This window comes from Triticum aestivum, chromosome 1A (assembly GCF_018294505.1).
Source record: "Triticum aestivum cultivar Chinese Spring chromosome 1A, IWGSC CS RefSeq v2.1, whole genome shotgun sequence".
NCBI lineage: Eukaryota > Viridiplantae > Streptophyta > Magnoliopsida > Poales > Poaceae > Triticum > Triticum aestivum.
Window position 1 is genome coordinate 32,260,889 of NC_057794.1, and position 11,269 is coordinate 32,272,157.

An 11,269-nucleotide genomic window follows, 5' to 3' on the forward strand; every position below is an offset into this window, starting at 1 on the left:
CCCTAGCGCGGGAAGCGCTGGCGTCGCCACCGCCGGAGCTCTGCCGAGCGTCGGCCTCGCGCGCAGCCTCTTCTTGCCGTCGCGGATGACCACGGCGTCGGGTGGCGTCGCGCCAGCGCCGTCCGGCCGCCATGGGTGCAATGTCTTTCGATGTGCCTTCTCACACACATTCCCATGAAGATGTCGTTGAAGATCTTGCCAACACCGTCGGAGCTTCACATGATGCGGTGCGTGATGCGGTGCGTGATGAGGAGAGGGAGGAAGATTCATCTTCAGAGGCGGAAGAGTCGTCTTCGGAAGATGAGGACGAAGACGAAGACGAGGAAGATGAAGATTGATGTGTCTTTCATGTCTTGAACTTTAGTTTGCATTTCAACTTGGTTGGATGAACTTGTGGGCATGATTTTGAACTTATGGGCATGAACTTTTATTCATCAACTTGTCTGTGTCAAATTTCACATGTTCATTTTTTTCCAAAATATCATATATGTAAAATGCCCGGCGAGTCGTGCGCGTTGTATTTTTGCACTCTGCTGGAGCGGCGCGCGCTGCATTATAGCGCGGCTGCTGGAGCCAGTGCAGGCGGGCGCGCAAAACCAGCCACAGCACGCGCGGTAAACAGGTTTTTTGCGCGCGGCGCTTAGCGCGGCTGTTGGAGATGCTCTTACAAAGTGAACACACACCACAATTTGGCCACCCTTTCTTGGCTAATCTGTCTGCGGTCCAAATTCTATCTTGAAATGCCAACCAAATAAAGAACTTGACTTTTGAGGGACCCAAAACCTTTTGGACCATGGGTGAAAGCATCATTCCTATGAATTGCGCCTTATGGAGGCCGCCGAGTAGTATCCACTAGTCATGTGTTTCCACAAAATGTCGGCGAACGCATCAAGATGCACCTCATATACCCCTGTAGAATACAGATCTCTGCCCATCGTTTTGATTCCGGCTGAAAATCTGCTAATGGCCGATAAGATACACGTGTAAACTAAATACGTCTGTATTTGATTACACCGCATCCAAGCGCGGCCTAATGTACAGCAGCCCTGGGTTTTCAGTAAAAGAAACAGCAACTCCCAGGTTAACCTGGATCATATATATGCACCGTATCTGTATGTAAGAAAACATCATGTTTGGTTGTTTGCATTTCAGTTTCAGGTCCCAGTTTCCATCTTCAGACTCCATCCAAGCCACACATTTCTGGGATGTGACCTCAATACATACACACCCATGCCTGTACATGTTACTGAACTGCAAAAACGTCTTATATTTAGTTACGGAGATAGTATAGAATTCCACACCTCAAGTAACCCGCATAATTTGTCTGCATCCCATCAAATAATCATCCTTAAATCCGTGGAATTCTACTGCACCTAAATACTAGCATACTGTGAGAAATTAAACCATCGGAATGAAAATCATACTGCCGGTCCAGTGACCGGGCATCGAAATCCAATTCTGGTTCGCTTAATTAATCGGCAAAGATTCCAGTGGTGCAAACCTCAGCGGATATCAACTCTCTGTCAACTGCATTTCAGACCTCAAGACATTCGCCTGTTGAACCAAATTGGTCGACATACAAATTCATCAGCTGTGCAACAGGTAGATATAGCTGCTAACTAAGCATATCGAAGTTGCGCCATCACGGCCAGCTACAGTTGCTTACAGTTGCAGCTTAGTCTTCTTCGTCCAGAAACCTAGTGTCCTCGTCAAACATCACAGCTTCCTTCGTGTCTTTCACATGATGATCTCACAGCTTCCTGCTGATGTACGTGACAGCAGTCCATAGCTTAATAATAAGATAAATATCCGAAATATATAGCTGAAGCTGGCAGTGCCGCGCTTTCGTGTACATCACAGTATCATATGACCAGGCTCCTTGCCTCTCACCTGCCAAAGCTGATCCCCTATGTCAAGGCCACTGCACCTCTGAATTCGCACTGCTCAATGCCTCGACCCTGCCATGGAACATTAAGCAGGTATTGCTGGTTAATACTAGGATGTGCTTTGCTTCAGCATAGGATGCTCAAATTAAATACATTCCCACAGAGCATATATGTACTGCTGCTGCAGTATAGATAGGAATGAAGACGAAAATGGATAATTCGATGCAGAGCCAACTCAAAAAAATCCAAGCAAGCTAACGGAACGGGGCAGGCGTCAGGTTCAACCTGTGTGCTTTCAAGCTTGTATGACTTCAAAAGTGGCATGTGTTCATTAAATGAAATCAACACCCAGATCACTCCAAAAAAAACAGAGGATATATGTATGTATGCAGGCTGGTAATAATAACCATGACAATGAAGTTACCAAATGGAAAAGGATTATAAACACACAAAAACTGTGTAACAGGCCAAACATTTCTCGAGGAATTACCAAGCTGGCAAAAACCAGTAGCTACCATTACTAATTATTAACATGAAATAGCTTCTTGTTGCCTATGCATGGTCACTACGGGCAAGTGCCAACTAAGGGTAATACCGTATACCCCTGTACCATACAGAGATAGAGATATGATCATAGAAAAATATCCATATTGCTGAAATATATATATTACAGTAACTAATAGGCGGCCTAAACACCAATCTGATGAGTATAGATGCTGCCGCACAAATTAGTAAGTAGGAGTAATATTATTGCGTATATGCAGAGAAGGAAAAATCAAGTAAGCTAGACCACTACATGGTTTCATGACATCAAATTATCACCTGAAAGCTGGAACGATAAATGAACACTTCTACAAACCAAAGATGCACTATTCACTGAAATTAGCAGAGACAAGGTTGCAAACATTCTGACATGAATTGCAAAGGGATAAATTTGAGACAGAAGGCATGAAGGTCATCATCTTTTTTCACTAAAGCAAGTTATAGGATACAGTAGATAAATATAGTACTAGCTGCTTCCATCAGCAGCTTAAATTACAGGACCAAGCAACAAAACAGATTACCACAACCAACTAAGCATTACAGATCTAAACCAGCGCAATAGCACATATAAAATAAACTACTGACGAACCCCTTCAAGCGGCAAGTTCGGATTTGAAGCCTGAGCTTAGACACCACCTCCTCCACCACCAGGTATAATTCTGACTAGGCCACAAAACATTCCATCACTGAGTGAAGTAGATCCTTTCTTTGAGCGTCAGGCTAGAAACAAAACCAGCGACATAAAGTTGGGCTTTGAACACTAGGCAAGGCAATCTTCAAAATGGGGATCCACTACACTTTTTACATCCGCTGGAGGGCACGTCAAAAGGATCAGCCATTGACAAATCATGGGTGTTCCTGTTGTCTCTGAAATAAACATTATTGCCGCATCTCAGTTCAATCCGAGCATCTTGAGAAATTCTATCTTTGGTCCGCAGCAGCCGGTGTTGATTAGCAAACCAGTTATACTGCCGGTGGTAAGGCAATGTGATTTTCATTTTCTTTAGCACTTTCGCATTCAAAACAAAGAACTTGGCAAAGTCAATACACAAAGGGATGGTGCCATTATAATTCTTCAACAGTACTTCTTTGAGATGCAGCTCAAGGCATTCAATCGGTTCCGGTGGGTCATACTCCTGGGGGTTAATACAACTCATCCTTGACTGGAACTGGAAATGGAGAGAACAAATAATACAAAAGAAGTTACCAACAGGTTAGCAATACAATAACTGGCTAGATAACACAGCAACTCAAATTCTGATTTTGACATCTAAAGCAAGCAGCTACGTTAATGTACTCACAAAGACATGCAGCCTCTCCAAGCAGGGGAAGCACTTGAGGAAGTTAACCACTATATCCAGATTAGTGTAGTCAAGAACCAACACCCTCACGCTGTGCATTTTGGTTGTCAAGTCAACAGCAATCATATTCTGCAAAGACATAAAAAAACAAGTGCATTCATAAGAACAACAGCCTGCATATAGGAATGCTGAATGAGCAATGGATGAAGACTGCTGCTACCCGGAAAACTGTGGTTCCAAGCTGAAGTTCTGTTATGCCTGTAGAGAGTGCACCCAATATGTTCAGTTTAGGTGCCGAGATTACCCGTATGGTCCTTGGGCCAACCTGTGGAACAAGTGGTAGCAATCTCTCAAGGCACGGGGCATCCTCGATGACCAACTCTTGCAAAGGGACACTTTCTTTAAACCAGTTAGTGCAAAAGCCTACACTCTTAAGAGTTTGGGAGCTGATGCAGAGGCGACGAAAGCCAGAATTTTTCTTTAGCTCAAGGCTCTCCAAGGCATAGCAGTCAGAGAGCATGCTCTGGAGAGCGTCCTCCGAGATGGCGACTCTATCCAGGGTGAGCTGCTTGAGGCACGGAAACTTGAGCGACAGCTTCACAATCCAGTCGGAGAAACGGCAGCCGCCAAACTTGGCCACACGGAGCGTGGGCGCTAAGCGGTAGACGGACAATGGCAGTAGGTAGAACGTATCCCTGACGTCAAACCAGTGCTTGGGGATGAGCTCAAACTCCTGTAGCTTGTCCAGGGCTTGGGAACTAAGCCAGCCTTTGATCTTGCCATGATACTTGCTACTAGAGAGGCAGAGCGAGAAGCGGCGTGCGGGGCCAGGATGCACAGAGAGGATCTTTGAAATCAAGTCGCCCAAATTGTGGTTGTTGCTGTTGAGTTCTTGGTCCACCACGAGGTTGAGAGGAGCGGAGTGCCATAGCGGACGCCATCGGCGAGAGATGACTTGCGTGCGGGCACCTTCCTTGGTGGGGAGAAGAGAGACGATACTGCAGAGAACGGCATCCGGGAGGCGGCCGATGTGATCGACACTCCCCGCATCATCGACGTCTCTGCTCCCTGGTGGATCTTGGTCCACGTCAATGATCGGGAACTTACATTTGTTGGATGCTTGCAATGGCACCGGCGTCGCCTCAACTGCAGTCACCGTCGCAGGCGCTGGCACCTTGTAATTTAACGCCACAGCAGCAGACTTACGCTTCTTGGAAGCTTGCGTCGCCACCGCCGAAGCGGCCGCCAGCCGCCCTGCATTCACCGCCAAAGGCGCTGCCTCCTCGGCATTTATTGGCCCTGCTGCCTGCCCAGCAGTCACCGCCACGGGCGCTGCCTCCTTGGCATCCAACGCCGCATCCGCAAACCTACGCTTCTGGGAAGCTTGCATAGCTGCCGCCGCAGCGGTCGCCGCCTGGCCTGCAGTCACCGCCACAGCAGCTGCCTCCTCGGCATCCAAGGCCGCAGCAGAGGCCTTCACGGCTGCCTCCTTGGCGTTTAAAGCCGCAGCAGAGGCCGCCGCAGCTGCCTCCTTGGCGTTTAAAGCCGCAGCCGAAGCCGCCGCAGCCGCGTCCTTGGCGGCATCCGTCGCCTCCTTTGCAGTCACCGCCGCCGCCGCCGCGTCCTTGGCAGCAGCCGCCGCTGCAACCGAAGCGGCCAAGGCCGCGTCCTTGGCAGCCGCCGCTGCAGCCGATGCGGCGGCCGCCGCCGCCTCCATGGCTGGCGAGGGAGACGACGGAGGGTTTGGTCTGGTTGGGGATTTCGGGTATGGGGAAAAATCGAGGGCCAGACCTGGAATCGAGCGCCAGCCGGGAATAGAGAGGATGGGAGGGGCGACCGGGACGCGGCGGTACTTGAGCTAGGGGTGGGGCGCCGGGACGACGGCGGTGGCCGGGAAGGGGAGGGGCGGCGGCGGCGCTCTGCCAGATGGTGAGGAAGAGGTTTTTTTTAGGGAAGTGAGGAAGTGAACGGACGAGGAGAAAGGGAAGAAAACAAAAGGAAAGAAATAAATAAAAAGGTTCACTCACTGATGAGTGGGTCCCACGCGGCAGCAGAATTTTTGGTTTGCAGCTCTAGGGAAAAAAATTGATGAATGGGTCTGAATATACACCGGGTCTTTTAAAATAAATCACACAGGGGAATTGTGTTTGTGTACAATTTTTTTTTCGGTGATCCAGTTTGGGCGTGCTTTCAATTTTGGAAACATTTAGAATCGGCCGTCCGGCGAAACGTGTACCTCGCGTGTACACATCCACATCTGCAGCTAGGCCTACCCACGCTCCGCGCCTCCTTCCATCTTTAAAACTCTTCCAATGCAAAGGTGCTTACATGAGATGATAAGTGCATTAAATAGCTTAGCAACTCAACCTCTCAACGCATAGGTGCTTAACTTAGAGCATGCTTGGATACGCTTTAGTCTCATGACTAAAAATAGTGGGACTAAAACTTGCTAGCCTCACCCATGCTTGGATCCAAGTACTAAAGAGACTAAAATCAAGTTAATGAGCATTTATTATGCTCCCTCTCCCTTAATCTTACCTGTCCCTCGCACCAACTCCCCCACGGTAGTTAGGTTCCCGCCAACTCCTCTCCCGCCCCTGTTGCTCTCAAGAAAAAAATGTCCATACAATCCATACAAGGAATAAAATTTGTCTATACACAAGAAAATAAAAATTGTCCATTCAAGTAAAGTAAAATTGTCCATACATAAGGAAATTAGTATTGTCTTTACACAAGAAAATAAATAACATGACACATCTCAATGGCCCTGGAACAAACCATCAGCAATTCTATCTCTTAATTGATTCATGTCGACCGAATCTTGCTCCACTTCTAGATCCCTCCTGTTACGACGCCTCCTCCTTGTTTCCTCAAGGAGAGGTTGATAATTTTCATCTCTATCACATCTGTCGAATTCTTTATCCGCCAACTGACTTTCACGGATAAAATTGTGCAAGGCCATACATGCAACAATAATTTTTGTTTGCTTGTGTAGAGGATAACTTTGTATTTTAAAAAGGATCCTCCACTTATTTTTCAAGACTCCAAAAGAACGCTCAATGACATTGCGTAGTCTAGAATGAGTGTAGTTGAAGTGCTCTTTTTTACCTCTCGGCATGGTGCCTTGATGAAACTCTTGGAAATGGTACTTCTGTCCCCTATATGGTGCGAGATAATCCGCCTTGTTGGGGTAGCCCGAGTCAACAAGATAAAATTTTCCTATTGATGGTAATGCATTCCAGTCAAAATTGATGTCAATGTATACACAATTCAATCATGTACTGAATGTGAAGCATGGTACCTGGAGGTGGATGAGGAAACTTGTGACTAAACCGGCTAAGGGCATCCTTGAAGGGCCTCATATCATGAACCGATCCAGGCCACCAGGCAAGAACAAAGTGAATATCATGTCGAAATCACATACAGCCATAACATTCTGACTACAGTAGCCATGTCTGTTTAAGTACTGCGGAATCTTGGTAGGTGGCACTACAACTTGCACATGAGTCCCATCTATTGCCCCAATGCAGTCATTGAACCATGGATGCCACTGAGCATTTCTTAACCTTTCATGCACAACTCTGAATTCAGGATCTCGTGGCTTAATTATGTCAGCCGCAAGCTTAACCACACAATGCAATACCATGTCAAACTTCCTAACAATTGTCTCCATGGACCTTACAAAACGATTCTCACTCTGCCTAATGGACTGGCCATCTCCCACCATCCATAAAAACATAGCTAGAGCCTCAACTAATGACATCTTCTTAGTAGACTTCAGCCCATAAGAATCCACTAGCAAATTATGTAGTTTATGAAACACAGGTGGATACATCCTAAACATTTTATAGCAGTCTGTTCTGTGTCCCAAAGTTCTTAGTACCCATTCATAGCCGGACTCTTTAGCTTTTAAAATCCTCCTTTCCCCCTTATACATGAAACGCTCAATGTAATATGAACCAAACATTTGGACGATCATACCTATATTGTTGAGCCTTTTCCGCCTCAACTGGAGTAGTGCCAGCACTCTATTTCGCCTTGCATCTTCCTCTTCCTCATCACTAGAGTCCTCAACAATACTCTCCTCTTCATTGGACTCATCAATACTATCACCATCACTAGAGTCATCCTGCAACATATGAATTATGTTCAACACATAGTAATTAGGTGCACATAGCAATTCAAAACATAAAGGGTCCACATAGCAATTCAAAACATAAAGGGTGCACATTAGCCTAACTCATCATAGGAAACATGACACAATAGGAGACACTAGATACATGACAACCTAGCTAAGACTCATCTTCGTCATACATCTTCTTTGCTTTGCACCATCTCTTCAACCATATGAGCCTAGCTTCAGGGGTCTTCATGTTCTGGAAGACAAACCTGTTGTGTTTGTCCTTGAATAAGTCACAGGCTACAAAGTACTCAATTGACTCCTCTGCTGCCCCACACTCAATGGCAAGTTGCTGACATGTAGCTACTGCTACCTTATGCTCCTCACTTCTCTTTGCCTTTTCTTTGCCTTGGTCGACAATTGCCTGCAATATAGTGTTTGATGTCTCAGCTTCCTTGTCCATTCTGGTGGTGATCTCCTTCAAAGTCCTCAAAAATGGACCCTTAGTTTTGCCATTCTCCATGTTCATTTTGATTTTCTTTAAAGGACTACTTGCTGTACTCCTAAAATCAACTGAGCTGGCACCCCTCTTGCGGGTACTGGTACTCATTGGGCTGCCATCCTCATCAACATCATCGTCGTTTGCCTCGGTATCATCTGTTGGCCCAGGTACGTAAGCAGAAGTACCATCCACAGCTACCTCATGAAACATCTCATGCAACAATCCAATGTACTCGGGGTTACCCTTTCTAAATTTCTTGAGATTTGGTCTACTCTGCAAAATAGTATTTGTACAACATTAGCATATGTCTCCATTGCTTATGTACTTGTCATTGAAAAAGCTTTAGTTGGCATACCTTGATCTCCCTCTCCCACCAAGCTGTAGTTGCCGTAACTTCTCCATGTTCGTCGCGGCCGCATCCGGTTTGTTGCTGCAACCATACCCAATCATTGTACACACCCTTCAGGTTCTGGATTTTGTTCTTCACTTCCCTCCCTGGATGCCACAGTTTTGTCTTTTGATAATATTTCTCCTTAATATTTTTGTAACCCTGACTGGTCCAAACTTTAGCAGTAAAATTGCCATCCTCTATCTCCTCACAAGCTAACTCACACAAAATGTAAGTATTTTCGTCGGTCCAATTAGCCTTGCTTTTTGGCCTCTAAAAGAAATATGCATAAGTAAACAGCCTAAATCTCTCTGTTTCAAAGAAATGGTGTGACCAGAATTTCACAGAAAATTGTATACCTTCCTATGCTGGTTCAACGTGTTCTCGTCTTCATCTTCGTCTTCTTCGATGCCGTCATCATCATCCACTGGAATCGGCCCTACCTGCGGCTGCCTGCTGGTGCCCGCGCCATTTGAACCCCCACGACGTGCAGCAACTCGCATGGCAGCAGCATCACCTCCCCCCGGCACCACGACGGCCTTGCCGCGAGCACCTGGTGCCCTCGCTATGGACAGATCTTGGCGAGGTGGACGACCTCGCAGCGGCAAGCCATCTGATCTTGCCCTCTGTGGGGGGAAACCTTGACTGGAGCCGCTGTCCCGTTGAAGGATATGCATGTACATGGTCATGTCGGGGTACGAGGCGGCGCCGTAGTCGGCGTTCAGGTCAAGGTTCCCCAGGTCCATGCGCGGTGCGGCGACGTTCCCGGCCCTCTGAACGCGGCCGCCGGAACCATCATGCCGGAGACGAGGCGGCGTCAAGCCCCACCCTTCGCCGTCCATGGCCTCCGCCGCAGCACAAGACGATTCCGTTTGAGACAAGAAATCGAACGGGGCGCCGTCCATGGCAGATTGATCTGAGACAAGACTCTCATCCGATTAATGGAAAAACAAGCAGAAAACTGAAGAAATCGAACGGGCGCCGTCCATGGCGGATGGATCTTGGCCTTTAGTCTCACCTGGATAAGAAGGCGCGGCGGTAGGCCGAGCCGGCGGCGATAAGCGGAGGTGGAGACGGCCGCCGGCGCGTCCTGCGGGGGCCCGGCGCGTCCTGCTTTCTTCCTCGCACAACAGAACAGGGAGGGGGAGTGGAGCGCTCGCTGGGGAGGTGGAGACGGCCGCCGGCGCATCCTGCGGAGGCCCGACGCGTCCTGCTTTCTTCCTCTAAAAGGAGGGGAAGTGGAGCTCGATGGGGATGGGGAGTGGAGCTCGATGGGGAGGCGAACAAAACAGGGAGCGGGGGGTGGAGTGGAGCGCTTGAGGGGGAGAGGAAGGAAAAGGAGGGGAACCGGCTGTGATAAAGAGAGGAATTAAATGAGGAGAGAGAGAGCTAATCCATATTTTAGTAGGTTTCCTGTGATTAAAAGTTTTTAGCCTCAAGACTAGTCCTAGCCTCTCTTTAGTCAGGAGTGATTGGAACTTTAGCCTCTAAAAAAGACTATTTTTAGTCAGACTAAAAATAGTCCCTTGAATCCAAGCACCCTCTTACTGTTGCTAAGCTTACTTTATTTAATGATTAGCACCTACAGTCTTTCATGCATTGGTGAGCTTCTTTCATTTAAGTGGTTTGCCTAGGTTCACGCGCTCGGCATTGGTTTTTTCTGAGGTTACCAAAGTGCGGCTCTCTCTCTTCTTTTAATTGCGATGCCATGTCATTTTCTCGCTTATGTGACATGCTTAGCACCTGTCCACGATGAAGCACTAGGAAGGGTTTTATCTATTCAAGCGTCGGTTCCACAGCCATTCATTTACTTCGCCGCAGCTTTCACTCCTCATCTTCTACCTCACAACTAGCAGTAACTCCCCTTTTCCTCCACCTCCCTCTCACGCGTCGCGTAATGGGTTCAACCCGGCGAGCTCCGGTGATGAGAGACCAAACGGCAACTGGGAACGGAGGGCGGGGGCGGCCGCGCTACACCCACCAAGCGTAGAAGCTGGAACCCTTGTTGGTATATGATGGAACCGGCGTCCATCGGCGCGGCCACCAGTGGAGCCAGGTGCTACAAGCGGCGACGAGCGGGACGTTCTTTGTTGTGACCGGTTATTTCGTTTGCTAGAACTATGGTGCGGGGGCGCTGGAACCAGTGTACAAAGATGTTTACCGGCGCCTAGAAGCCGCCTTCCGATTTTGGGAACACATGATTTCTCCAAATTCACATGCCGCCTTTACATGCATATACATCATCAACAAGAATTAAAATGTTCCAAGATTTTAAAAGCCACAAATTGTACGGACAAAATCAGATCTCAAAACACTAATTCATTTCAATTTTTTATCACAAATTATGTGTCAGAACCTCAGCATTCATTTTTTAAACAGATTACCCGCCAACGTAGTACAAGTTTCAAAGTACATGAACCTAGTATCCAGGTTTCAAAACGACCGTGATTAAACCGTGAAGTAGGATATACATCCAGTTGGGAGCTACGGTCGAACAGGGCCAGGCTCATCAGCAGAATCTTCACCAGG

General features: G+C 47.6%; 1 protein-coding gene and 1 pseudogene across 2 annotated transcripts; both read right to left on the reverse strand.

The window, feature by feature from the left end:
- Positions 1–1,160: 1,160 nt before the first annotated feature.
- On the reverse strand, positions 1,161–5,714 carry LOC123188033 (F-box/FBD/LRR-repeat protein At3g26920). Of its 2 annotated transcripts, XR_006494308.1 has the most exons (6): positions 3,951–5,714; positions 3,731–3,859; positions 3,019–3,598; positions 1,891–1,958; positions 1,667–1,760; positions 1,161–1,554 (listed from the first exon to the last, which is right to left on the reverse strand). XR_006494308.1 is itself a non-coding variant. In XM_044600063.1 (3 exons), exons 1-3 carry the CDS (start codon positions 5,445–5,447, stop codon positions 3,206–3,208), a joined length of 2,019 nt encoding a protein of 672 aa, XP_044455998.1. In that variant the 5' UTR covers positions 5,448–5,714; the 3' UTR covers positions 2,829–3,205. The 2 variants fall into 2 exon arrangements, 1 of the variants encoding a protein (XP_044455998.1); XM_044600063.1 differs by lacking the exons at positions 1,161–1,554; positions 1,667–1,760; positions 1,891–1,958 and having other exon boundaries at positions 2,829–3,598.
- A 2,308-nt stretch (positions 5,715–8,022) lies between these two features.
- On the reverse strand, positions 8,023–9,645 carry LOC123083488 (uncharacterized; annotated as a pseudogene).
- Positions 9,646–11,269: the final 1,624 nt, after the last annotated feature.